At 52.9% G+C, this 27,995-nt stretch overlaps 1 protein-coding gene across 6 annotated transcripts in view; it reads left to right on the top strand.

The window, feature by feature from the left end:
• Positions 1-27,995, top strand: part of NAV1 (neuron navigator 1) — a 286,515-nt gene that overhangs the window by 149,312 nt on the left and 109,208 nt on the right. Inside the window, exons 1-2 of one of the 6 annotated variants that reach the window (XM_039534804.1) lie at positions 17,862-17,885; positions 22,087-22,226. The exons of 3 other annotated variants lie outside the window; for them this stretch is intronic. In XM_039534804.1, the coding sequence (XP_039390738.1) occupies positions 22,220-22,226 (7 nt within the window). In that variant the 5' untranslated portion in view covers positions 17,862-17,885; positions 22,087-22,219. Of the gene's footprint in view, positions 1-17,861; positions 17,886-22,086; positions 22,227-24,477; positions 24,589-27,995 lie in introns of those variants that run through there. 2 more of the 6 variants (XM_039534806.1, XM_039534805.1) reach the window with 2 other exon arrangements.

Below are 27,995 nucleotides of genomic sequence, written 5' to 3'. Positions count from 1 at the left end.
CAAAGGGGTAATGGCAGGTGGGCTGACTAAGGCCCTGAGCTGGCCCATCCAGTCAGTATGGACAGACCCCAAGACCCATGTGGATCCAGGTGCAGGGTCAGGGCGTAAAAAGGCAACGTAGCATTCCTGGAGTGGAGTAGCTCCCACTGGCTGCTCTGTTAGGGTGTGTTTATACTGCAGGTACGGGGTGTGAGTGCAGCTGGTGGAGATGTACATGAGCTAACTTTGATCCCTCTAGCTAGCTCGGGTACTGGAGCCGCGGCAGTGCATGCTTCAGCGTGGGCTGTACAAGCGCACCTGAGACTGAGGGTAATTGCTCACGCGGCTCTCCTACGCCGAAGCCCCCGCTGCTCTCTCAGGACCCGAGCTAGCTCAGCTGCGGTTCCCCAAGGTGCAGTCGCACCCCGTGTTTGCACATCAGACGTGTCTTTAGAGAGGGTGAAATCCTGGCTTCACTAGGGTGAGTGCCAAAACTCCCATTGACATCAGTGGGGCCAGGATTTCCAGAGAGCCCCTGCCAGATTTCCAAGTGCTCTCGCACACCACGGCGAGATGCTCCGAGGAGCTCAGCACCTAACATGCCGAGCTGGTCTGGAAACCGGGGCGCTTACTGGGGAGTCTAAACGGGAGCCGAGCCATGCTGGAAGTCTGGCCCTGAATGTGGATGCTGGGCCCATCGGAAAACTCTGGCCTCCGTGACCTGGAACAAGTAAAATGCAGAGGGCAAGTGCTCGACTGACAAACACACCAGCCTACAGGAAATCAGACATCAAGAATTATAACATTCAAAAACCAGTCGGAGAACACTTCAACCTCGCTGGTCACTCGGTTACAGACCTCGAAGTCGCAATTCTTCAACAGCAAACTTCAAAAACAGACTCCAACGAGAAAGTGCAGAATTAATTTGCAAACTGGACACCATTAAATTGGGCTTGAATAAAGACTGGGAGTGGATGGGTCATTACACAGAGTAAAAACTATTTCCCCATGCTAATTTCCCCCTACTGTTACTCATACCTCCTTGTCAACTGTTTGAAATGGGCCATCCTGATTATCACTACAAAAGTTTTTTTTCTCCTGCTGGTAATAGCCCACCTTAATCGACTAGTCTCGTTAAAGTTGCCGTGGCAACACCCATTTTTTCATGTTCTCTGCGTATATATATCTTTCAACTGTATTTTCCACTGCATGCATCCAATGAATGAAGGTTTTAGCCCACGAAAGCTTATGCCCAAATACATTTGTTAGTCTCTAAGGTGCCACAAGGACTCCTCATTCTTTTTGCTGATACAGACTCACACAGCTACCACTCTGAAACCTACAGGAATGGGTTTGCTTGTTGGCTTGAGTGTCATGAGTTTGCTGGCGCTCACCCCAGCTCCTCATTGACAGGTGTCCGCATCTGGGAAAATGCTCTCACAATTGGCATGGGATAGCATCCTTTCTGGAGGGGATCGGCTGTAGCTTGGCCAGCTTGACAAGTGCTTCTGTCAGTTCTGGCCAGCTCAGCCAGGCTGGACATGGGGAGGGATTGTCCTGAGGAACACCAAGCGACGCCACAAGCGATCTGAGCGTGTAGTGCTTGCGTCTTTGAGTCACTCTTGGACCGAAGGGCCCTGTATGGTGCCGATGGGCACTGTGCTGTTTGAAATGCTGTCGTAGTGGCTGAGACATGAAACTAACTGAGGTCTTCAAAGCTGTGGTCATGAAGATTCAATTCACAAAGCAGGCTCTTAATCCTGGTTTCTGGCCAAAACCCAACCTGAGTAATTCAATTCCTCCCTGAATTCCCTCAGCGGTTTCACCTTCCTGTCCTAAAGTGTCGCTCTCAGCTGTTGAACGGCTGCCATTCCACCTCAGAGGTGGCTGCATTTCAGTGTTGTTTGTAAAGCGTGGGGGGATGAAAGGCGTTCTGTGAATGGAAACTCGGCCTGTTGGATGACTGGGGAGAGGAGCGGGAGGACATTTTGCAGTCTAGCTGGAAATGCAAAGGGCTCTCTGGCAGCTCTCCTGACGGACAGGCAGACCGAGTGTATTATCAGAGCCACAGAGTCCAGCTGAGGCCGCGGAAAATTGTGTTTGTAACGCATTTCTCTACACAAAGCTCTCGGTCACTAGGAGAGCCTGACAAAAAGCTCCTTGTTTGCTTCATCCCACTGGGTGCAAGTCCAACAGTTAAAAAGCAAATGCGAGTTGTTTGTCTCTTCGTATGAATATAAAGCTTCCCCGAGCATGTCTGTATTCTGCCCGGGAGCACGTGCTTGGCTCTGCTAACAATTCAGTTCTTGCTTTGGAGCTGCGCACCCTGCAAAACCAAGGGAATATATGCAAAGCGACGCCCGGGCTGCGCCTCCGATGTGCCTCTAGTATGTAAGCTGACACGGTGCATGGGGCTGGGAAAGGAGTGGCTGGAGATTACTAAGGGCATATGGACCCTCTAGGTCTGTCTACACTGCAGCTGGGAGTGGGCCTCCCAGCCCAAGTAAACAGACTCGCTCTAGCTCCACTCAAGCTAGCATGCTAAAAGGTGCAGGGAGGCTGCTGCAGCCTGGGTGGGGGCTCAGGCTAGCTGCTGGAGCTCAAGCCTGCCTGAGCCCCGGGGTCGGAGACCAGGTGGGGTAGCCTCCACCATAGCACAAGCCCCAGTGGAGCATCTGTCTCCCTGGGCTGGGAGGCCCACTCGCAGCTGCTGTGTAGAGGTACCTTCTAGGTCCCTAGGATAGATGGAGGATGACAGTGGATCCCAGGGGATGGTTGTAGGGAGGCTTGTGTGGAATGAGTTTGGCGGGTCTCAGTCCGTTTATCTATACCCCACCGTTCCCGGGGACAGTAACGGTTGATTCCCCAGCTGGGAGGAGGCCATGGAGTGACAGGGCCATGGAGACTGGCCTCCCCTCTGCCGCAGAGATGGCTCTGGCTCTGGCTGAGGGCAGCCGCATGTTAGTAGTGGGGAGGGGGGAAGGCGCCCCTGCTGCAGTCCCGCTGGGCCAGTTCTGTAGATACATGATCTGGGGCTGTGAGAAAAGCAGGAGGAGTTGAGCTTTCTGGGCTAACAAGGCTGGGACAGGGGGAGTAGCAGTATCCTCTCCCCGCTGCCCCACAGAACTGGCAGTGCACCCCCTCTCCCCCCCTTCCCCCCGCCCCCGACCCTCAGGCAGAGCAGAGGTAGCCAGGAGTCACAGGACTTTGGGAGAGAGTATCAGCCCCACTGAACTGGCTGCATGTGGGAGAGGGGAAAGGAGACAAACGTCTGAGTGAGGGGAGCACCCTCGAAAATTTGGACTAGTCAGTCCCATCCCCTGACTCACTCATCTGCTCTAGGGGCCCTGCATGTGGAAATGCCCTGGATCCAAACTGTGCAGCCCAAGAGCCTCCCAAAACTCTCTCCGCATCGGTGAACCACCTGGAAGGGAAGTAGCATTGTCCCCATTTTACAGTTGGGGAAACCGAGGCACCGAGCGGCTTGGCCAGGATCCCACAGCAAGTCAGTGGCAGAGCTGGGAATAGATTCCAGCTCTCCTGATGCCCAGTTCTCTGCTCTAGCTGCTAGCACTTGCTGCCTCTTCCAAAGCAAACACAGGGCAGTCCCCTGCCGAGCTGGCATGGGGACAACGCATGAAAGGCAGCGTTGATGCTGAAAGATTCCCGTAGGAGAAATTGCTTGGGTGCAGCCTCCCCTCCGGGCCCGTCTACAAAGCTGGCGTTGTTAGCCCAGCTCTGTTTCCTTCCCACACACCATGCCATCGGAACAGCAGTGCGAGGAGACTCTGCTAACGTCTGGCTCTAAAACTCTAGCTTTGTGGTGGGCAATAACCTGTTAAAAGTGATTCCTTAAGCTCGGGTTGCTAATGAAGTGTGGAGGCCAGAACACAGAGCAAACCGCAAAAGAAAACCAGTTCTGTTTGCAAATGGAGCTGGCTGAATCCTGGGAAAACCCCGGATATATGTCTATCCCTGCAAGTAAAGGCACTGAGTTCAAATCTCAGGGATTTCTTGGGTCACTTTATTCACGACTTGTGAGTATTCGGGGGGCTGCCTAGCATCACTGCAAATGGTTGTGAATCCCCACAGTGTTGAGTTTTAGCACAGATAAATATTCCTAGGTGAACTCAGACTGGAGCAGAGAGCTTCTTACGTGCTAAGAGCCAGCTTTGCAGAGTTGTGTAGGGCTTCCGGGTGCAGATAGACGTCTAGTGGGATTGACTGAAGAGCCTCTGGCGGTTAGGTGCCCAACTCCCATTGATACTAAGGATCTATCTACACTGGGAGCCAGGGGTATGATTCCCAGCTCCAGAAAACAAGCTCTCATTAAGCTAGGATACTAAAAATAGCCGTGCGGCCTGGGGAGCGGTGGGAGGGGCTAGCCACCTCAAGAACAAGCCTGCCTGGACTCCGGGTATGTACTCCGGCAGCTAGCCTGAGCGCTGCCCATGCTACCGTGGCTCCGCTCTTGTTTTATAGCATATTAGCTCAATGAAAGCTAGCGTGAGCACGTCTGCTCCAGCTGGGAATCACGCCCCCAGCTCCAAGAGCAGACATCCTAAGGGTGTGCCTCTCCTGCAGTCAGAGGTGTGACGGCGGCTTGGGGAGGTATCTCCACGCTAGCTTTGACCTAGCGAGCAGAGCTAAAAATAGCAATGGCCGGGCAAGCAATCGGAGTGCGTACCCCAGGTCCCAGGCAGACTTGTCCAGGGTTTGTTACTGCTGTTGTTACCCACGCGAGCTTGATTAAAGCTGACCCAAGCTGCAGTCACACCTCCAGTGGCAATGTGCCAATGGGAGTTAGGCACCTAACTCACATAGGCATTTTTGTAAAACCCTTTTGGTGGCACCTAAATACCTTTGTCAAGCAGGGCACGCCCCAGGTTCTGATCTTCTTTTTAAATGTTTCAACCATCCAATCAGTGAATGATCGTGTGAGGGGACAAACCATCGCGAAGCACGGGTCGTGGCCAGTGAGCAGCCAAGTGAACAGAACGTGGACACCCGTTAGGCTGAAATTTGTTCATATCAGCTATTTAGAGAATGCGTCGGAATAATGAGGGCATTGAGAGGGCGGCAGCACAGATGAGTGACTCACCCGAAAGGGGCTCAGTTCTTAACAAATAGTCTTTGTAGCAAAGTCCACTCAGCTCTAGACGGAACGGGGCCTATCATTTAAACCCCACTTACGATGTGTGCGAGCTCTGGCTCCACGAACAACCTTAAATCTGTGTCCCTGCCGGACTCCTGTCAAGGGGAGCATTCTCCATCTTACAAGGGAGCTTTTCGCATCACAGACCACAAAGGAGAGCACGGTCCTGTCATGCTGAGTTCCGGGGCCTTGTGTCCCTTGTGTCTAGAGAAGCCATCGGTTTGCTCACAAGCTGAGCACCTTTGGTACAGGATCAGACAGACACCGTGTCTATGGCCTGACACCGCGTCATTTTCACCGTCACATTGTAGAGTAGAATCACCTACTAAACCTGATGTGGGAATTATGGGACATTAGTTTCTGGGAAGGAGTAAAGGTGAGAACCATACGGAGAGGATGGATGGGGCAGGAACCCCAGTAGGGTTCCTTATCTATCGATCTATCTTCCTTGATCTTAGTATACTGATCTGTCTGTCTCTTTATCTGGCAGCGTTTCCTGCCTGAAGTGGCTTCTGATCAGAGAAATAAGGAGGCATCGATCTATGACCTTGTTTGAATTTATCAGGTAGTGTAAGGGAATCCATAATGCATCCGCACAGGCAACCTTCAATGCTGGCATTTGCTAACTTCTTAGTGCTTGGCTTTGCAAACCTTAATGCACACACACACCATCATTTGGGGGGATGAAATATATATAAAGCCTGGATGGCATGGAGTGGAGTGGGATCATGTCTGTTAGCTATTCTTTGTAGTGGGGCAGTCCCTAGCAGCCCACTTCGGGATCTGGGCAGCCTGGCGTTCGGTACTATACACACCTTGAGTCAGACAGACGCAATCCCTATTGCACAGAGCCTACAGTCTAATCTGAGACACAATGCAAGGAAAGTACTGAGTGTGCTAAATGCATGGAGGGAACAGGGCAGAGGAGATGAAGGAAGCAGAGATCAGTGGTTTCCTAGGGAGCTGTTGCACAGCACTACGGTCCCTGGGTGGCTCCAAATCAGCCTCAAATAAAATCAGTGCTCCGCAAGCGTGCAGGGCTGGGGTGACCCGGGGTCCACTACCCTAGGGGAGCATCCCAGCAGAAACGCTAGGCTGTGGTCCGGCAGCCATAGGCTGAACTCTCCAAACAGATCAGTCACACATTACAGCTGTGACAGCACCCAGTGTCAGAGCTGCCTGGGCCTCCGTTAGGCGGGAGAGAGCCAGCGGCTCCTCCCACTCGCCCCAGCATGCTTGCAAGGCACTTGCCAACGCCAGGTCGCTCGCTCGATAGTGAGAGGGCCACCCAAACACGTATTACATTCCCCCCGTAAGCCAGCAGTGGCACAGGTGAGCGCGGAGATGCTCCCTGCCTCCCACTGCCCAGCAGCTGGGGCGAGTCGCTGGGGAGAGGCTTGCCTTTCTGACAAATAGCATTAGCCGCCTGGCAGCAAGGACGGAGCGGAAGGCATGAAACTGGAACTTCGCTGGTCCTGGCTTGTGGCTGACTGGGGCCAGGTGGGATTTTTCTTAGGACATGTTTGGAAATGAGGCCCTGGGGAGCCTTCACTCCAAAGGCGAGGGGCAGGCACGGAGCAGGAGGGCGCTCCCCTCGGCTTGTCCCCTTCCCCTTTCTGAGCACACACACTCAGTGTCTCTTCCTTGACTTGATTGTCCTGGGTGGGGGCGGCAAAGCTGCCTCTGGGTCCAGCCCATCTGGGAACATGACAAGCCCCTACCCCAGCAAGGGAGTTGGAGGGTCTTTGTCACCCACTGTGACCCTGAGATAGGAGGAGCTCCCCGTCCATCTGGAGTGGCTGGCACAGACACATTTTGAACTCTGAATGGCCCTGCAAGGGCACCATCGGGGAGAGAGAGAGCACACCATCACAAGAAGGCGGGCTCAGCCCAGGTTACACTGGCGCAGCTGGGGAGAGCTTGGGTGTGTCCTGCTCTTGGGCTGCAGCTCAGGAGGGTCCTGCTGTGCTGTGGTGCAGGATGTGCCTGCAGCAGGTCCAGCCGCTGCACGAGTGTCCAGGGCAATGCCCCAGCCGGGCCACGGGACTGCACTGGCTCTGTAGCGAGATTAGCCAGGGCTCCCTTTGCTTTACAGAGCTCACTGCACACACAGTCACACCACACATACACCCATCCCCTGCAGCACACACCCCCTACCCTCCCGCACACCCACCCGCCTCACACCCGCAGTCCACACACCCAGCTGCACTCACATGCACTCAAAAGGGTGAAAGCGACAGACACACGGATAAAAGTTCAGCCTCTCGGCTCACTGTCTGCAAATGCACTGCAGACCCATGGCTCCCTCCCGCCACTGCTGATTGGCTCTCTGTCATCGCCCGGTAACAGCTGGCTGGGACTCGGCTCTGCATGCTGGCAGCACTAAGCTTTCCCTTTCCATCTTTGCCTCGCCCGCTCCTTACCACTCCGTCCTGGAGAGTCACCGGCTGTTCAGCATGAGGGGCTGTTTGATAAATGGGAGGGGGGGTGTAGCTCCCTTTTATGGACACCCAGACAGCCAGTAGCTATAAAATCCCTCTTAGTAGCTGTTCTGTTCTTGCTTTACCTGTTACGGGTTAAAAAGTTTCACTGCGATGCATAGGTAAAAGGAAGTGACTGGACACCTGGCAAAAGAGCCAATGGGAAGGCTAGAACTTCTTAAAATTGAAACAAAGATTCCCCTTTTGTCTGTCTGTTCTCCCGGGGAGAGGCAGACAGGGCAGCAGTTATGCTGTAAGAAGCTTGGGCCAGGTATGAAAAAATCACCAGATCATACCTAGAAACGACTCATTTAAAACCCCAGATATGTAAGTGGATCAGGAAATGTCTAGGAAGATGCGCTTAGGTTTATCCCTTTTATTTCTTTATGGCTTGTGGATTCCTCTGTGCTAACCCCGGGTGCTTTTGTTTTGCTTGTAACCCTTAGGCTGGACCGCAGGAGAGCTATTCTTGGTGCTTAATGCTTGTAGTTGCTCTTTTAAAATCTAGCAATAACCTGCGTTCTCAGATGCATTTTCTTCCTTTTTTTTATTAATAAAATGTACCTTTTTTAATAGAATTGGATTTTTGTGTCTTAAGAGGTTTGTGCACATATTTAATTAGTTGGTGGCAACCACTGATTTCTTTCTTTCTTTTTTTTTTTCTTTCTCAGCTCTTCCCCGGAGTAGGGGAGAAAGGGCTTGAGGGTACCCCACAGGAAGGAATTCCCAAGTGCGCCTTCCTGGGCTCTCAAAGGGGTTCTGCACTTGGGTGGGAGCAGCATCTACCCATCCAAGGTCAGAGAGAAGCTGTAACCTTGGGAGTTTAATACCAGCCTGGAGTGGCCAGTATTAATTTTTAGAGTAGCAGCCGTGTTAGTCTGTATCCGCAAAAAGAACAGGAGTACTTGTGGCACCTTAGAGACTAACAAATTTATTTCAGCATGAGCTTTCGTGAGCTACATGCTGAAATAAATTTGTTAGTCTCTAAGGTGCAACAAGTACTCTTGTTCTTTTTATTAATTTTTAGAATCCTTGCAGGCCCCCCACCTTCTGCACTCAACATGCCAGAGTGGGGAATCAGCCTTGACAGGCTGTTTCCCAGCATGCCCACAGCAGAGCCAGCACTGCCCCGAGAGCTTTGCTGGATCCGCCGGGGCACCAGAGACCTGTCCTGGGACCAGACCCCAAAGACAGGTCTGAACTCTCAAGAGCTACCCTGGGATTATGAGACAGCTTCATGGGGCCTGAGCGGCTGCCCAGCCATCTCCCTGTCAGACCCTTAGAGTATTTTCAGTGCGCCTGGGCAAGCAGCCCATCAGTGAGGAAGGATGGCCCAGTGATTAGAACACTAGACCTGGGTTCAAGTCCCTGCTCCACCGCAGACTTTCTGTGTGGCCCTGGGCAAGTCACTTAGCCTCTCTGTGCCTCAGTTTCCCATCTGTACAATGGGGATAGCAGCACTGCTCTGTCTCACAGAGGAGTTGTGAAGAGAAATATATTACAGGCTGAGAAGTGCCTAGATGCTGTGATGATGGAGGCACCGTAAATAGTGACCGGTACAGAGAGGCTGTGGGCATGGTCAGTGGTCCTCCACATTGCCTTGAAAGGTCACTTCTGGGGCTAAGAGGGCATTTACTCTCCCTTGGCAACTAATCCTTGGCCTGTCTGTTGAGACGGCCAGCTGCCTGGGCACTGGATCTCACCCTTTGGCTGGCTTGTGAGCACTTCAGAGCAGGGATTTTTCCCCCTACATCTGTACAGCGCCCAGCGCAACGGACCCCTCGTGCCTCCAAGCCTTACTGCCATGTAAATGATGATGATAGTACCAAAGCGGGGCAGGTAGTGCCAGTTGCAGTGATCTTTTCTGTGATGTTCCCACCCGCTCACGGGGAGCCAAGCTGAGGATCACCTCCTCTGCCATTGGGGCCAACTCACAGCTGACTTCACTCCCACTTCAGCCAGCAGCCAAGAGGGAAAGGACTTTGCCTCCACCCTGCCTCTGCTCACAGAGATTCAGCTTGGGCACTTGTCCCTTGAAATACAGACAGAAGCCAGATCAAGGGGTAAGTTCAGCACCCAGAGCACAAGATGCTGGATTGGACTCTCCTCCTCCCTGCCAGAAAGCTCCCGGAAGCAGGGGGCAGGCTGATCGGCCATGTGTACACGACACATCTGGAGGGAGCTGAAGCGATTAACTGAAGGGCCGGTTTGTGCTGCAGGAACCTTCAGCCCCCTGCTTTGATCCTTCGAATCAGCCCATTGCCTGTGTTATAGAAAGTCCCATGGAGCTCTGCTTTCTGCAGTAGCTCTGAATGCACGCAGCCGGCAACGCCACAGCAGCAGAAAGCTCAGGCTGGCTTTATCTTCCCCTGCTCTGCTGAACCAGAAGCAGGTGAAATTGCTATGGCAACTAGCGGATGGCAGCGAGTCTTGTTTCCTTGGAAACGAGACCAAAACCCAAAAATATAAAAGAAAGGCCATCTGGAATTTTGATTTTCCACGGCGTCCAACCTCTGTATGTCTTTGTGTGACCAGGGAACGGACAACCTGTGGTTCTAGAACACAGTCCCAGACATGCTAGAGGCTTTCTAGAACCCTGAGGGTGTAGTTACCCTTGAATTCTGGCTTTTCTTTTTTTCTTTCTTCTTCCTTTTGGTTTTCAGTCTCTGCCTGTAGATTTCCACTCTGAACCTGCAGGAGTGATGTGGGGCAGCTGGAGACGTAAGCGCATATGTACCTATTTGTGTCACTTTTTGTTGGTAGAACAAAGGGGTTCCTTTGAGCGATACTTCAACCAGGGACGGGTGCACCTGTATCTGTACTTTGGGGACGGTTGCTTCTCTATAAATATCTAAGGGTATGTCTACACTACCTGCTAGATCAGTGGGCAGCAATCAATCCAGCGGGGGTCGATTTGCCGTGTCTAGTCTAGACACGATAAATCGACCCCCGAGCACTCTCACGTCAACTCCGGTACTCCACCGCCGCGAGAGGTGCAGGCGGAGTCGACAGGGGAGCGGCAGCAGTCAACTCACCGCGGTGAAGACACCATGGTAAATCGATCTAAGTTATTCACGTAGCTGAAGTTGCGTACCTTAGATTGATCCCCCCAATGCAGACTAAGATAAGTAGATTAGCGTGACTACACTTTTCTCTTTTATATAAAGCAGTCTCCTTTAAGGGAGAGGATCAGTGGAAAGAGTCCTGAGGCATAGAGTGATGACATATCTAAGGTCACCCAGTAGAGCAGTGACAAAGCTGGGAACAGAACCCAGGTGTCCTGACTCCCAGGTCACTGCTTTAGCCACTAGACAACATTGCCTCCTTTATGGATGAGAATACATTGATTAGATCATTGTGTCCTATGATAATTAATAGGATTGTGCATTTATATACATTATCATGTTCCATTCTCTATGGGTTCTTGTATCACCTTCATCACCATAATGCCTGGCCACCTTCCATTATTGCATTAAGCGACATTACTGATGTCTGTCCCATGTGGTTCATTCTTTCATCATCTCCCCAGAGTGAGAACTGTGGGTGCAGTGGCGTGCTTTGCTAGGGGGGTTAATAAATATGTCCATGCTGCTCTGTGCTGATGCTAGAGGAGGTCAGTCAGAGATATGCACCTTGCACTGGGAGAGGAAGGCAAGATAGGGAGATTTGTGATGGTTCTTCGATCCTGGAGAAGTTTGTTTCACCATCTCAGACCAGCCCTTTCACAGACGAGCTTTACCCTTGTGCTATAGCAACATTCTTCCAAGTTGAGCTGGTTGGAAATGTTCTGACAAAACAAAGTTTCGAAAGTGTGATGGGGTCTGACAAACTTTCGCTGTATCACAGGCAGGGCTTCCGCAGAAAACTGGCTTCCTGGCCCATTCACCTGCTGGGGAGCCCAGCCTGCCAGGCTCCCAGGTACCCCTGCTGCACTATTAGCAGTGGTGAAAATGGCAAGAACCCGACCCTGTGGGTGTGAAGTTGGGTGGCTGACCCGAGTCAGCACCATGCCCACAGTTCATACCACTGTTCTTAGCGAGCTAGCATGAGTCTGTCGACCCGCCCTGGGTGGAACATGCCAGCAGCAATGCAGACATACCCTTTCAGTCAGTAGTTGGTGGGGTCCATATTTTGTTTCAGACACACCATGTGTCGATGGTTCCAAAATGAAAATGGTTTTGAGATTTCGGTTTGTGAGAAATTTTGAAAAACGTGAGTTTCGTTCCAGTTTGGGGATGAACCCAAGTTTTGAAATATTGAAATTTCTCGTAAACCAGAAATCCTGAGTTTTGGGCAGCTCCGCATCCAGAGCTCTCCAACATTAATGACTTCCCAACAGCTCAGGGACGTACAACCCAATGATACAAAAGGGTAAACTGAGGCACAGATTGGGACCAAGACTGGCCTAAAGCCACCATGGGAGGTTCAGGCCAGCGTGTTTAAAAGTGGCTGGTGATTTTTGGGTGCCCAACTGGAGTGTCCTTGAGCTGAGAACAGCACATGCAGGACAGCTTTGTTCCTGACCAAGGGTGGGAGAATCCCAAAGGACTGTCAAAAACAGGACAGAAGGTTACGGTTCCTTCAAGCATCTCTGTACGGCTCAGAGGGGGATCATGTGTGTGTGTGTGTGTGTGTGTGTGTGTGTGTGTGTGTGTGTGTGTGTGTGTGTGTGTGTGTGTAGCCCAGTTAACTAGATTTATAGACACTCTAGCCTGAGAAAGTTCAAATCCCTTTTAAAAGCTTGGCTCACTTGTTTTACGCCAGAGCGGGTTTAAGGTTCAGGTCTCTTGACTTTTCCCTATTATTAAAAGAGATTCACATGACTTAGTAGAAGTAGCTGCCCAGGAAGTGCTGATTTGGCTAAAGTGCTGTCACTGCCCGGTAGCTACTGCAGAATTGCTCCTTCCCCAGCCTTCCCTTCTCTTCCGATGAGTTAAAGCCTCTCTAGGTGCAACAGACCCTGGAGCTCTGAATAGATTCTTCAGGGTTGACCAATCACTCCCAGCTAGACTGCTCCCCGGCTGGCTGGCGCATGGTGCTGGCATTGGTATTCCCAAGGAAAAGGCTGCAGGAAGATGGGTCGGGGTTCTGTTCTCAGCAGCTGCCGGTTTTGTGGGTTCTCATGGAGACTTGTGTTTGCAGCTAAAGGATCCACCCCAGCAGCCAATGCCGGCCCAGAGCCAGGGTCTGGCACTGCCAAATCAAGGATGAACAAAGCAAAGACAAAATATGGGACCTACCACTTCATCACTGTCTTTCTGGTGGGAGAGGGGAATGGAACTGAAGTTGATTATTTCCCTTGAGTCCTGGCTTTTTGCCTTTGCTTCGCAAGGGGTGCAGTTAACTTGGAGCTCTCTCCTTGCTAGTTTTAGGGGCTGTCTCCTTCTCGCTATAATCTCATTTATCTGACTGCCTTTGAACTGAACTGCCTGGCCATTCTTCACCACCTGCCGCCCTGCCAAGGCACAAACGCTGGACACAATGGATCCATCCCATCCTCCTTATCCAAGCCAGGCTCCCCTCGAAGTCCAGGGGAGCTTGGGCATACGGGATTGGACCTAGTAGGGTGACAAAGACCCAAATGCAAAACAGCAGCAAAGTAAGAGATCTTTTAGAAAAACCTCCCATCTTCATTTAAAAATTGCCAGTGATGGAGAATCCACCATGACCCTTGGTGAATTGGTGCAGAGGATAATTGCCCTTATTTCCAGTCTGAACTTATCTGGCCTCAACTCCCAGCCATTGGATCATGCCTTTGTCTGCTAGACTGAAGAGGCCAGTGTGATTTTTTTGTTCCCCTGGCAGGCAGGTCAGAATGGTGTGGGATAGAGCACTGATGTCAGTAACGCTATGGCGATGTGCCCCAGCTGAGGATTTGTCTGTAACACAAGTGTCTTGGCTTCCTAACTGACAGTGATAACAGGGAGCGAGTGCCTAGTTTGCATGGGACGGAGGTAAATTAGGGGCTAAAAAGCGGGGTAGCTAAGAGATCTGCTCTCAGTTAACCACATACACCCGCAGATGTGAACTCCTGTTTACCTGACGGTGTCAGATGTCGTCAGTTCCTTTTGGTAAGTGGGGTTCTGACTCCAGACTCCCAGCCCTTGCGGCACCTTGAAACATCGTCTGTCTGTCTGTCTATCAATCGTCGGCCCGTGTCTGTTGGTTGATCTGCTCTATGGTGTTTCTAAGGTGTCTGTCTGTCGTTATGGTATGTGCCAGCATTAACCTAAGGCAGATCATGGAGCACTCGCCTACAGTCGGAAATTTACCGAAATAGCTAGTTTAGAATCATTTTCTCAGGCTGGGCCCTGTGTGGACGCTTTTATTCTGTAGTAGCTGTGTCGATCCATTTCCAGGTCCTCAGTGCCGTTGGTGAGACGTGAGCAGCCAGGCAGCAAAGAGTTAACGTGGTGAGCGTCAGTAATACCCTTTCATGTCCCCCTGGGGGCTAACAGCCCCACCCCTCCCCATCTGTGCCCGTCTGGTCTGGGGAAGCCAGACCCACTGGCAGGGGGCTGCTGGGGAAAGACAAAGGTCAGTAACATGCAGCGAGGAGCGAACAAACTGCAGCAGATTGGGGGGCGCACAAAAGCTGCAAACAGATTGGTGGAGCCTGAGGCAATTAAACCAAAGCGAGGGCGGGAGTGGGAATGAATCTGCCACCTCCTGAACAGGCAGAAGGCCAGGGAGATGGAGGGGAAGTGTCTGCAGTGCTCTGTAAAACGCCCTCCTGGGGCAATGGGTTCTGTGAGCAAGCGCGTGCCTGGGGTGGCAAGCCATGGGGAGCGGCCTGCCAGTCGCTGTGAGGGCGGCAGGGAAGCGGCTTTCGGCAGCATGCCTGCGGGAGGTCCGCTGGTCCTGCGGCTTCGGCGGCAATTCGGCAGCAGGGATGCCAATGACGCGGCACTGGCGGACCTCCCGCAGGCGCGCAGCCAAATCCGCCTGACCAGCGGACCGCCCACAGGCGCGCCACTGAATCCGCGTGACCAGCAGACCGCCCGCAGGCGCGCAGCCAAATCCGCCTGACCAGCGGACCGCCCACAGGCACGCAGCCAAATCCGCCTGACCAGCGGACCGCCCACAGGCACGCCACTGAATCCGCGTGACCAGCGGACCACCCGCAGGCGCGCCGCCGAATCCGCGTGACCAGCGGACCACCCGCAGGCACGCCACTGAATCCGCGTGACCAGCGGACCACCCACAGGCGCGCCACTGAATCCGCGTTACCAGCGGACCGCCCGCAGGCGCGCCACTGAATCCGCGTGACCAGCAGACCTCCCGCAGGCGCGCCGCCGAATCCACGTGACCAGCGGACCAGCCGCAGGCGCGCCACCAAATCCGCATGACCAGCAGACTGGCCGCAGGCGCGCCACCAAAAGCTGCCTGCCTGCCTTGCTTGGGGTGGCAAAAAACATAGAGCCGCCCCTGCTCCTGCCAGGGGCTCTGGTGAAGCCCTCCATGCTGGGACACTGCCAGGGTCCAGGGTGCCTCTCCCCGTGCACACCTGGTACCCAGCAATCAATACAGAGCATGCATGGGTACCTGGAGCCATGCCCTGCCATCCCTCATGTGCTCCTTATGCACAGACTCTGCCTGCGAGGTGCTCCCTGTTCCACAGATAGGAAGGCCAAGGCACAGCCGTGTGCTGCTGCAGCTCGCTCCTTCAGCGGAGGAGGGTGACTCCGTATTGACCAGCTCTGTGCTCGCGGCCTGGCCCCACTCCGCGGCCTCATCTATTCTAGAAAGTGTTGGGAAAAAACCACATGGCCCCAACCAACGTAACGGTGCTGGCATACGCCCTAGGGTAGACACAGTAGCACTTCTGCACGTATAGCTTATTCCCAGCCCGCAAGTGAACCCAGCTATCCCATCAAAGTGCAGTTTTGCCAGAATAGCTGCGCCTGCAGTCGGCAGGGGTCACAGCTCTCCAGCCCCCTACACCAGCAAAAGCTCGGCATGGAGACTTGGCCTGAGATCATAGAATCATAGAATCTCAGGGTTGGAAGGGACCTCAGGAGGTCATCTAGTCCAACCCCCTGCTCAAAGCAGGATCAAACCCAACTAAATCATCCCAGCCAGGGCTTTGTCAAGCCTGACCTTAAAAACCTCTAAGGAAGGAGATTCCACCACCTCCCCAGGTAACCCATTCCAGTGCTTCACCACCCTACTAGTGAAAAAGGTTTTCCTAATGTCCAACCTAAACCTCCCCCTCTGCAACATTAATCCTTGTTCTGTCATCTTCTACCACTGAGAACAGTCTAGATCCATCCTCTTTGGAACCCCCTTTCAGGTAGTTGAAAGCAGCTATCAAATCCCCCCTCATTCTTCTCTTCTGCAGACTAAACAATCCCAGTTCCCTCAGCCTCTCCTCATAAGTCATGTGCTCCAGCCCCCTAATCATTTTTGTTGCCCTCCGCTGGACTCTCTCCAATTTATCCACATCCTTCTTGTAGTGTGGGGCCCAAAACTGGACACAGTACTCCAGGTGAGGCCTCACCAGTGCTGAAAAGAGGGGAATGATCACATCCCTCGATCTGCTGGAAATGCCCCTACTTATACAACCCAAAATGCCATTAGCCTTCTTGGCAACAAGGGCACACTGTTGACTCATATTCAGCTTTTCGTCCACCATAATCCCTAGGTCCCTTTCTGCAGAACTGCTGCCCAGCCATTCGGTCCCTAGTCTGTAGCAGTGCATGGGATTCTTCCGTCCTAAGTGCAGGACTCTGCACTTGTCCTTGTTGAACCTCATCAGGTTTCTTTTGGCCCAATCCTCTAATTTGTCTAGGTCCCTCTGTATCCTATCCCTACCCTCCAGCGTATCAACCACTCCTCCCAGTTTAGTGTCATCTGCAAACTTGCTAAGGGTGCAGTCCACACCATCCTCCAGATCGTTAATGAAGATATTGAACAAAACTGGCCCCAGCACCGACCCTTGGGATCGGGAGATGTGGCTTTGGTGACCAAGGGCTAAGCGCATTTCAGCCCGAGGGGGCCAGCACGGCCTGAAAAGCGCCAGAGAAGGAGTGTGTCTGGGGCCCGCAGCAGAGGTGCTGAATCAGCAGGTTCCTGCAGCAGCCTGTTTGGGCTCCTGCAGTGCTGCCAAAAGAAACCCAGTCTGATGTCTCTGGAGCAAACCTCCTGCCCCCACCCCAGACCCCCTTTGCCAGTGGGGAAGGGAACTGGCTCAAGCAACGTGTTCTGCTATCCGTGCAGTGTGGTGAGGCACGGCTCAGGCATATCAGAGCTCAGGGGCGGCTCACTCGGGGGTGATCCAAACCATGTGAACAGGGACATCTCCCAGGATGGGCCCCTAGTGGTTCCAGGAGCCCAGCAGTGCAACAGGCCACGTCAACGTGCGGATGCAACCTCAGCGTGGGACACACCCCACACGTACGTCCCGGCATCTGTTACAAGCACATAGAGCTGCAGGCCATGGCTCTGGCCTGCGCTTGGCTGCAATGGGTGCGGCGCCTGAGAGAGACCTGAGGATTCAGCACAGTCGTTTTAAGCAAACACGCAGCAGCCATTGAAAGTGACTTTCGCTAGCCCGATCAGCCATCGCTGGTGCGTGCTCGGTAGCTGTCAGAGGGGAATTAATTAACCCACAGGGACGGCATTTGCAAGTCGCTACTGTAGATTGCCACGGACTCGCAGGGGCGAAAGAAAATGCAGGCCTGTTATTTACCAGGCTGCACGTGGCAACAGACTATATTGGTAAGGGATGCAAGGAGAGTGTGGGTCACGATGCAAACTGCAGACACACACACACACACACACACACTAAACTTAATCAATTTAAAAGTTTTATTGGGGATAATTACAAGGGGTAAGGGAGCAGTGTATGATTAGCTAATAGAGTTAATGAAACTTAAAACACACAATGACTAAAATATCTACTAACAATATTTATAAACAAAGATGCAGCATTTAGTAATAACTGATACTTACAAATACAAACCAACACATAACGACCGGCAAACGTAGAAGCTCTGTTTGAAACACGTGAGCTGAGAGAGAGGCTTCGAGGTGATCAGGCTCGGTTACGGGTATACACAGGATACACGGGTATACACAGGATTCGTTTTTCTTTCTCCTCTCCCTGCCTGCACATGGCAGGCAGGCCATAAAGTACCCACTATGACATCATAGAAGTGTCATAGGGGACGGAGCCCAAAACCTGTTTGTGTTCGTTTCTGATTGGCACAAGCGAAGTTAACACCATGTAGGGGAGCAGGTGCCTTAAAGTCTGGCTTCGCCCCCAAAAGGTGAGGAAATGCATATTGGTTTAGAATGCGTACAACACTGAATGACAAAAGAAGAGGCCAGGGCAATACCGGTATGGGCAAGTTTTACAGGATGCAGACAGGAACTCATCTCAACCAGCTACCATCCCCAAGCCAGGCGTGCAGGAGTGCGGTTCGGTGGTGGGTTTATTTCCCTCCCCTGCAGCGAGATGAAGCGGTTTCATTCTGTTTGGAGAGGCTCTGCGTGCGGCATGCTAAGAGAATGGAAATTAAATCGCATGCTCCAGGGTGAAGGCAGGGGTCAGGAAGGATTGGTTTTCTGCCACGCACAAGCAGTTTTCCCTTTCCTCTCAAGCATCCAGCATAGGCTGCTGCAGGAGAGGGCATCAGCTGGGACAGTCCGGTGGTCTGATGTGCTGTGGCAGATCCTGTGCTGGCTGCAGGTTTGCAGAAGGCCCTCAGGGGTGGGTGGTCTGGTCTTTAACACAGCCATGGCTGGCTTCACCTCTGTGTGTAATTGCCTCTGGGGATCACTGCTGTCTCTGCAAATCCTTTTCAGGAGACGGGAGTGCGAAGCGCTTTGCATAGTGAGCTGCATTCCCATGGAAGGAGCAGTGCCAAGATCACAGGCAGAGGAGATTTCCATTCTGGGATCCTTCTCCTGCCATGCCTAGAGCGCCAGGGCCGGGAGCAGTGGGGCTGGCGGGTTTATGAGCCGGTATAAAAACTTTCCCTTGGACGCTGTGGTTGGTTTATAGCCCTCTGGGAAGTGCAGCTTTCCCCAGCTGTTCACGAGCACAGTCCCTGTTAATGACCCGCCTCTTGCCAACACAAACAACCCTGTCGCGGCTACAGGAGGGAGCTTGCGGGACTGTGAGTCTCCTGCTGGCAAGTTCTGCTAAGAGACAGGCCTGTCGCCGCCCCATTGATTCCCCGTCTTTCTCTCCCAATTGCTGGAGTCCCCCGCCTGCAGGCAGCATCTCCTCTAACTCAGTTAACAGAGAGTGAGATCGACCACAAGCTCTGGGCTGGGTGCAGGAATCCCTGGGTGGGTTCCCAGCCTGGGCTGTGGAAGGGGTCAGACCGGATGGTGCCTTCTGGCCTTGAAATCTTCGCTGAGCCAGGTCCTCAGCTGGTTTACCTTGACTTCAGTGGAGTTTCGCTGGTTGACACCAGCTGAGGAGCTGGCTCCTCTCTCCATACAACTTGAACCAATCCTATAGAGGGTGGTGCAGCTCTGGGAGTCTCTTAGGCCTATCGGATGTTTTAGCCGAGGCTTGCAGTTAGGGGGGGCAGTGCCTTTCCTGTCCCCCCTCAAACTATGCCCATGCTACTGCCATTCTGCACCTGCCCGAGGCTACTCTGCCCATGATAAAAGTGGGTGGGCATGGCTCCCCTGCCCCTCCCCAGTTCTGGCACCCCTGGGCCCCCAGAGTGTGGGGGACCCAAATGTTCTTTGTGCCCACGGCTCCAATAAATCTTAATCCACCTCTGAGGGCAGCAGAAAAGCTCTCTGCATATGAACCCAGCTCAGTGGGGACAAGATAAGAGGGAGCCGATATCCAGAGGGTGTGATGGGGAAAGGAGAGGAGGGGTCCGGGTGGCACAGCTGGGAGCAACTGGACATAGACACTTAGCATGGGCTGAAAACTGAGCTCGGCCCTCTGGAAGTCAGGGAGGAAGGGGACATCCAGTCTCCACAGCAGGCTATGGGGCAGTCTCCCCAGGGGAGGGGCCAACCCCCTCTACCTAAGACATTTTGGACCAGGTAGCATGGGCTAGTTCCATCCCTGAATTCTATTGGCCAAATCCTGAAGTCTCTTCCCCATCAAACTCCATTGAGAGTCCGTTCCCACCAGTGCTGTCCCTTGAGATCAATGGGAGGTTTGCCTGAGTAAGGACTTTGCGATCTGACCACCTGATCCTCTGACATGGCTTTATTGACGCCCCCACCCCTGGGTGGGCTCCTGCCATATGGGCAGGCGAGGGGGGTAGATTTTCCTGTCCCCCAGCCGGCTGTTTCAGCAATGCCATTATGGCAGCTTTGGAGACAGCATGGCCGGAGGTGGAGGGAAGACATTTCAGATCCTGTTTTGGGCAAACAGTTTTGAAAATAATAAAACGTAGGGGAGGAAGGAACTGGGAGACCAAGGCTAACAGCAGCCAAACCTCACGGTGGTTACTTGGCAGAGTTACTCCTGGCAGGGATTCAGCCTGATGTTTCTGGAGCATTCGTGGGTGTCTGGTGGGGGATTCCCTCCTGCAGTGCTCTACCTCACTGCTCCCCCCTCTCCTGGCGCTTTGAAATATGGCCCTGATTCTTTCATAAATGCGGCTGTGATAGCCGGGCGAGCCAGCGGCTTACGGGGATGGACGGGTCTGATAGAGGATTTATAGAGCTGAGGATCCTCCACGGGGCCACGAGGAGTTTTGTTACCCTGGGATATTGCCTTTTATTGCAGAGTTTATTAATATTTCTTCCAAGTGCTGGAAGGGATCAAGCAACCATTTAAAAACATTTCACTGTCTGGGGAGATTCATTACTGCTTGTGTATAATAGGACCTCTCTGTAATGGCTCAGAAATACAGCGAGGCCTTTTATAGTCAATTCCTGTTCACCATTCGAAGGCTTTACTGGGAGCTGTTTCCAAACTTGATTTGTGTCTGAAACAGGAGGGTGCCTGGCGAGAGGAGGTTAAAAAAACCATGTGCTATAAATAAGGCCACAATCACACACGCCTACGTGGATGCAAGTGCCACACACAGACACACATATTTTAGTGTCACTGCTGCGCACGCCCTCACATCCATCTTCATACAAACATGTCTGGGCAAACAAACACAAACATCGTTGCGTCCACCCCAGATGCACTGTACACGCTACCGCCACCATCACACGCATGATGCATGCACTCATGCATGCAAACACACATGCTCGTGTGAGGGCCATTATCTCTCTCTGTCTCTCACTCACACACTTTTCCATGTGCTTGCACATTTTAGGGTTGCTGTTGCACATCCATGCACATGCGCTATCTTCACAAATAGGCCTGCATACATGAACACGTGTGCAAGCCCACATGCGTGCTCACACCTGCACTCCGTGGTGCAGGCCCTGGATCTGTCTTGCCATTGCAAGTGTTGGTAGGGGTGTGATCCTTTGAAATTAGCTGTGATCAGCAGTGCTGAGTTTGTTATTATTTTATTATTCCTCATATTAATATTATGAAGCATTTACCGATTTCAGCTGTGCCCAGCCCTGAGCTATCTGCCTCACCCATCCCTGCCAGGAAACCATCCCACTCTGTAGGCAGGAAGATCAGGGCCTGATCCATAGCTGGTTGAAGTCAATGGCAAGACTCCCATCGATCTCAGGGCGGGGAACTGGGCTGTGGCCCCCTGGGAGCTGGGCTGTGCTCTGACCCCGCTGCTGCTCAGGGAACAATCCGTGCCCCAGTCCCTCGGCATCTCACTTTCGCTCATGCTTCCCTGACTTCCTTGCCATGCGTTCCGCCAAGGTACTGCAGCGTTGCCATGGTGATGCTGGGAGTCAGGCAGCGGGGTACATGGATCCAGCCGGCTCAGGGAGCAGCGGATGTCGATGTTCTACCATGGAAGCCAAGGGCTCAGAGCGAAGCAATCAGGGCTCTGTACTGTCAAGGGGCTTGCTGGTTCATTTTGTTAGCCCTGTCCATTCCCGCTACCAGCTGCAAAGCAAAATCCCAGCAGCCAAGCAACCCACTGGATCTTCTAGTGGGGAAGGAATGTTGTCGGGGGGTCAGGCTGCAGGACAGGGGTGTCAGAACTCCTGGGTTCTATTCCTGGCTCTCCCCCTATACTTGAGCAAGTCACGTCTTCCGTTCTCTGTGTCTCAGTTGCACAGAGGCTTTGAGGCCATGGGCTGAAAAGAAGGAAAAAGAATTCTCTCAGGACCCTCAAAGCCTAGGGGGAACACTCACCTCTCCTACCTTAAGGGCTGCACTGGGGGAGGGGTGGAAAACACCTTTTCCTGGGAGGCTACAAATTAAATTGGGAGGAACAAGTAATGACATCCTGGATAATCACAGAACCAAGAGCCCTCTACAGCACTTCCTTGAGGTCCCACCCTGGAACCCAGCACTGGGCTCCTGCTTTGGTACCCACAGTTTGCATGTTGTTTATTCGTAGGACCTAATTTAAGTGCCACGTTTACTGAGGTTTGTTTATTGCGTTTTTTTAAAAGGGCATTCCCTGGTTGTAAGGAAAGAAACTGACACCTCCACAGCCCACTGCTGGGAGTAAAGAAGAACCCCCCTGAGCCCTTCTGCTCTGCTTTGAAACTGTGATGGATGCTTCCTGCCTCCAGGGCTTAGTTAATGCTAGGTATGGGGGTCGGGGGAGGACTCTTAACTGCAAAGTTAAAACTCAGGCCCAGCTCCTTGGCTGGTGTAAATCGGTGCAGCTCCGTCGAAAGCAACAGAACCATGCTGGGTGACACTGGCCTCTCCTGGATCCTGGATGGTGTGGTGGTATGGGGGGGGGGGGCACATGCTTACATGGATGGATGGAGGAGAGGATATATGAGTGATGGATGGGATACAGGGGATATATATATAGTGATGGATGGATAGAGGAGGAGGCAGGTGTAGGTGGATGGATGGATAGAGGGGTGTGTAATGGAACATAAGAACAACAGCCATGACTGGGTCATCCATCTAGTCCCCAGTCTTGTCTTCCTTCTTCCTTCAGTGGCCAGGTGGGGCTTTAATGAATGAATAGAAAAAGGTGCAGTCAATGATCCATCTGTCGCCCACCTGGCTTCTGCAGGCGGGGGAGGGGACAGACACCCATGCATCCCTGATCATCTTGGCTAATAGCCCTTGGTGGACCTGTCCTCCAGGAACTTATCTAGTTCTTTCTTGAACCCCATTTTGGTTTTGGGGTGGATGGATGGATGGATACCAGTGCTGAGATCCAGAGCAGGCTAGAGCCAGCCCTGGCATGAACAATGCTGAATACAGCAGGACTGATGACTGACCCAACCAGTCTCTTCTGGCCCCTCTGTGTAGAGCTCAGTGACTGGCTGCCATGTCTCATGATCAGTGAATCATGTGCAGGTCATGCTCTCTCTTGGAGATGAATCGCCTGCAGACAGAGGCTGGCCTGGGGGAGGCAGCAGGATAGATGCTGTGCTGTCAGCCTGAATGTGATGTAAATCAGAGCAGGCAAGAGAAAGCAATGGGCCATTAGCAGCTGGTGAGGGCGGCATTTCCCAGGGCCCAGGAGTTTGGGCACTAATGGAAACACAAACTGTGTGAGAGCGGAAGAGACGGGGGTGAAGAGCCCAGTCTGGGAGCTACTCTCAGGCCGGGTAACCGGATAACCAGGCCGGGTGTCGTTCTCCTTTGCCCCCCCCCCCCCCACAATCTTGGTGCATCTTCAGGGACGGGAGCCCATGAATGTAGCTGGCTTCCTGCTCCAGTCTCAGTGCAGCTCTTAGCTCAGCACCCCCACACGAAGGGGAACAGTGTGGAGTCAAAGACCTCAGCCTGGGGAGGGGAGCCTGCTCCATCCTGGCGGCAGAAGAGGTTTCCTAGGCTGAGCATCAGCTGTCCAGCACCCAGTCGTACCTAAGCCACAGGCCTGAGCCCTGCCTGGGGCAGCACAGCCATCCTCCTCTGTGAGGTTGGTCCCAAGCAGTTTGGGGTGTTAGAGGCCTTGGAAACCCAAGGCCCTGTCTGCTTGGTGTCGCCCTTTTCCAAAGGGGAGGGTATCCTTGGCTGGTATTTCTCCTTCCCTCATGGCTATCTGCACTCCTCCACCCCAGAGGTGGCTGCATGTCAGTGCTGATGTGTGAACCTACAGCTGAAAGTTGTTGTGTATGTAGAACATACTGGCTGGGTATCTGTCTACTGCTGCCTCCTGCTGGCAAGGTGGAGAACAGCTCAGCCGTGCTTCACAGACCCTGGTACCATGTGTGCTGTGAGGGGCTGCCCGCTGGCTCCAGCAGCAGGGGCCTGGGGTGGGCACAGGAGGATCTGAGTTCTGTGCCCGTTGCTGTCATGAAGCTCTGAGTGACGGGACAGCCGTGACATTTGGTGGGGCCAGCGATGTTTCCCCACAGCTGAACAAAGCTGGGGGTTGGGGGAAGTGGCCCCTCTCTGGGTGTGAGCGAATGCCAGGCCCCCAATCATGGGGGCCATGCCAGCAGCCTTGGTGCAGAGACACTGCCGTGGTGACGGGTCTGCAATCCAGCACTTTGTGAAGCAGAGCATGGGCTCTGCAGTCAGCCCCTCAGGGTGGGAGGAATTGGATGGACCCTCAGCTCTCTAGCCAGTGCTGCGGTTATCCTGGGGCACCCAGGCTGTGTGGGTGTGGGCACAATGAGGGTAGGGGGTAGAGAATCCCCCCCGCCATTGGGTGCACAGGTGGCAACTTGCCAATCACTGTTTCTATGGGAAATGCAGAGTCCAGCCATCGTGTGCCATAGGCAGCAGATGGGGTATGTCATAAACAGTTAGTTAAGGGTTAAGGTCTCTTTTACCTGTACTGGGTTAACAAGCAGTACCTGATGACCACCTGACCAGAGGACCAATCAGGGACAAGATAATTTAAAATCCCTGTGGAGGGAAGTTTTTTTTCCTGTGTCCTTTGTTTGAGTGACTCTCTAGTTGGAATTAAAGGAGTCCAGACGTCTTAATCAAGTCCTCTCAGAGTTCTGCAATAATTTCTTCTATTCAAGCTAGTGAGTATTAGAAAGGGAACTAGTATTTTTATATTGTTATTTCTGTATTTGCAATTGTGTGCTTTGCTATAGAATTTCTTTAATTCTGTACTGTTATTGCTTTTACTGAGAAAGAAAAGATGGGGGATTCTCTCCAGAGATTGATAAGTTTAGACCCTGTGTATTGTTCCATCTTGGTATTACAGAGACAGTTTACTTTCTTTTTATTCTTTAATAAATCTTTTCTGTTAAGGACTTGGTTGATCTTTCCTTGGGTGAATTCTCAGGCATCCTCAGGGGAGGAGTTGAATCCCAGTATCTCTCCAGGGAGAAGGGAGGGGGGAGGAAGCAGGGGAGAATGGTTTACTTCTCCTAGGTGTAAGAACTCCATGGATTTGGGGCTCTTGGGATCCCCAAGGATTTTGGGGAAGAACTGTGTCCCAATACACGTACATTATTGGGTGGTGGCAGCTTTTACCAGATCTAAACTAGGATTTTAGTTTAGGGGAGTCCATGCAGGTCCCTATCTTGGAACCCAACAGCTCTAAGTGGGGGTGAGACCTATGACAGGGTATGAGCCCACGTTGCAGGCAACATGCCCGAGGGGCCGCGGGGGTCAGGCGCAGCCCGAGGGGGTCAGGCCCAGTGCACATGCTATCACTGAGAGCTGGGGAATCTCAGCTCTCCGCAGCACCCGAACAGCTGTGGCAACAGCGGCTCGCTAATTGATCTGAGCTAGAATTCAGTGCTCTCCGGCTGTTCTCACACTCTGGTCTTTCCCAGCAGATCTGGTTTCTGCAGGGCTCACTGACATACACCAGCTCCCAAGGATCATCCACCCTGTGAAAACTGCCCCGCCCCCTACTGATGCCAGCCTGGGATTCTCAATCCCCATGGCAGACTACACAGCTGGAACGTATCTAAGCAGCATGCCAGCCTGTTTCCCCCTCCCGGCATCACCCCCTGTCCTATGATGACGTGAGACCCCTGCAGGGCCACCCAGTCCTGGCACAATGGTGCCATCCTCCAGCAGAGAAGGGTTTGATTATTATTAGCTGTATGTCAGTAACACCACCAGGATCCGGGCCCCAGTGTGCTAGGTGCTGTGCAAACAGATAGTGAGAGACACTCCCTGCCCCACATTGCCGGCACTCTCAATAGACAACGGCAGGATTTCCATCTTATTTTACAGAAGGGAAACTGAGTCACACGGTAGCTTCAGTGATGTGACCAAGGTCACACAGGGAGTTTGTATCAGAACTGGGAACTGAACCAAGCTCTTCTGGCTGCTAGTCTAGTGCCTTCTCCTCAAACCCATCCTTCCCGAATGAGAGCAGCCTCCTCTCGTGTGCGCTGAGAGCTCATGGCAGCCACTACTATTGCTGTCTTCAGTTCAGAGGCGCTTTAGAGAGGCGTCTCTCTGGTCACTGAGGGGACCCTGGGGCCTGTTCACCTTCCTCTGCAGTGTGGGGCATGGGTCACTCGGTAAGATTAGGTATGTCTCACTTAATCCCCAGGCATTGGCATCCCTCGGTCCTGCCTGTTCTCTGTCGCGCACAGTTGCTTAGTCTCCTGAGGGTTGTAATGCATTGGTCTCATTCTGGTTGTGGGGTTGGTGGCCTGTGATATACAGAAGGTCAGAATGGAGGATCTGTGCTCCCCTCGGGCCTTAAACTCTGTGACTCGGTGCTGAAATGCAGCCATCCCTGGGGTGGAACCTGGCCAGCCTTTGAGCTCTGAAGCTGCAGCTCCACTACACAGCAGTTTAGGACAGAAAATGAAGAAGAACCCTATACCCACTCCAAACTGCGGCGGGTTTTAGAGCAACAAGATGGGATTATAGGCGCTGGAATTGGCCAGGACACTGGAGTTAATGTCCCTGCACTTATGAAAGCCCAGGCCATGAGCCGTCAGCCCCTGGTCTTTGTGCTTTACCTGAAAAAAATGCACCCTTCTAATGTAGGAGGTGCCTCTCATCAGGGTGCACAGCACAGCACCCCTTATCCTCATACTGGGCCATTTCTCCAGCAGCTACACAGTAAGAGTGGCCCCTACTGAATCATTCATAAGAAGGTTCTTGCATGTCCTCTACCTACATACTGACCCAGGTGAGCATTGCTTAGCTACTGGGACAATCACATCCCCAAACACAGCCTGCCTTTCCTTTTGAGCGTGTGAGTTAGTGCCTCACATATCCCCTAACCCTGACCTATTGTCCTGAGCTGTTGTGTTGCTGAATGTGGTTAGAGAGCTGCTGCATTCCACTCCAGAGGTGGCTGCATGTCTGCAGTGGGTGCAGTGATTCCTGCTGGCAAAGATCCTTTGCACTGCAAGGTGCTGCGGCCATTTAAGCCATTCTACTCATGCAGTGCGCCTGACCCGCCACCCCTGCAGCTGTGGCTACACTGCTACTTTAGTCTAGCACAGGTATGAGCAGCCACACTGCACAGCCCTGTCTGAGTTACTGGGTCCTCACTGGTGCTGTTCACCCTGTGTGTTGCTAGGACTTCTGGGGGGAATCTCAGTTCAGTGAGCGGAGTTGCTCCATGGTCAGGGAATTGTGGGAGAACTTGTGTGCCCGGAAGAGAGGACTGTCAGTGCTTGAGTGATTTTGCTTGCGTCTTCCCTACAGAGTGGGTGGGTCTCCAGCCCCAGTGAAAGTGGTATCCTGGTTCTAGCCCACCCACCCCGCAGCCAGGCCAGCTGGCCTGCATTGAAAACACCACCATACTCAGGCCAGAGTTTTGTGTGTGGATGGGAGGGATAATATGGGCACTATCCAGGTAAGAGCTGGGTTAACTCTGCAGTGAAACCATGCCCACAGAGGATAAAATCCTACTACTGCTACCTGCTCACTGAGTGACTCCCTTAGCTTAGCAGTAAAGGTCTGAGCTGCAGGTCCTGACTTTGAACCCAGCTGATGATACATGCTCCACAAGATCTTCCTGCTGTGGAGAGGCTCTGTTCTCACTGCACTTTCAAAGGGACGGTCCCGTGTGTGCCATCTGCCTTGGAAGAGGGCTTATACCATGTCAAACAGGGCTAGTGGCTCTCCCTGCCTGGCCCCCAGTGTCCATGTCCTTGCGTTACCACACCTTGGAGGGGAGGCAGTTACAGGTCCAGCTGGGCTAAGAGCGATCAGGGCTGACAGGCCTGGGCAGAGCTGAGTGTGTGTGGGGCCCAGCGGTGAGATACCAGGAGGGATGATTGAGGGGGATGCGTGTTCAGGAGCCCATGCCAGGGATAGCAGCAGGACTGAGGGGCAGCACCAGAGACTAGAGTAGCAAGGAGCATTCCATGGGCAGAGACCTGTAAAGGCAGAACCAGGCGCAGCGTCACCGAGCTGGTGGGGACTCAAGGCTGAGCTAGTGGGGACCAAAGGGCTGCAGGTGAGGAAACCCTGCATCCAGGCAGGGGTCAGACTAGAA

Source organism: Mauremys reevesii, linkage group 4 (genome assembly GCF_016161935.1).
Source record: "Mauremys reevesii isolate NIE-2019 linkage group 4, ASM1616193v1, whole genome shotgun sequence".
In the NCBI taxonomy this organism is placed as follows: domain Eukaryota; kingdom Metazoa; phylum Chordata; order Testudines; family Geoemydidae; genus Mauremys; species Mauremys reevesii.
This window is presented reverse-complemented; position numbering and strand designations above follow the sequence as displayed.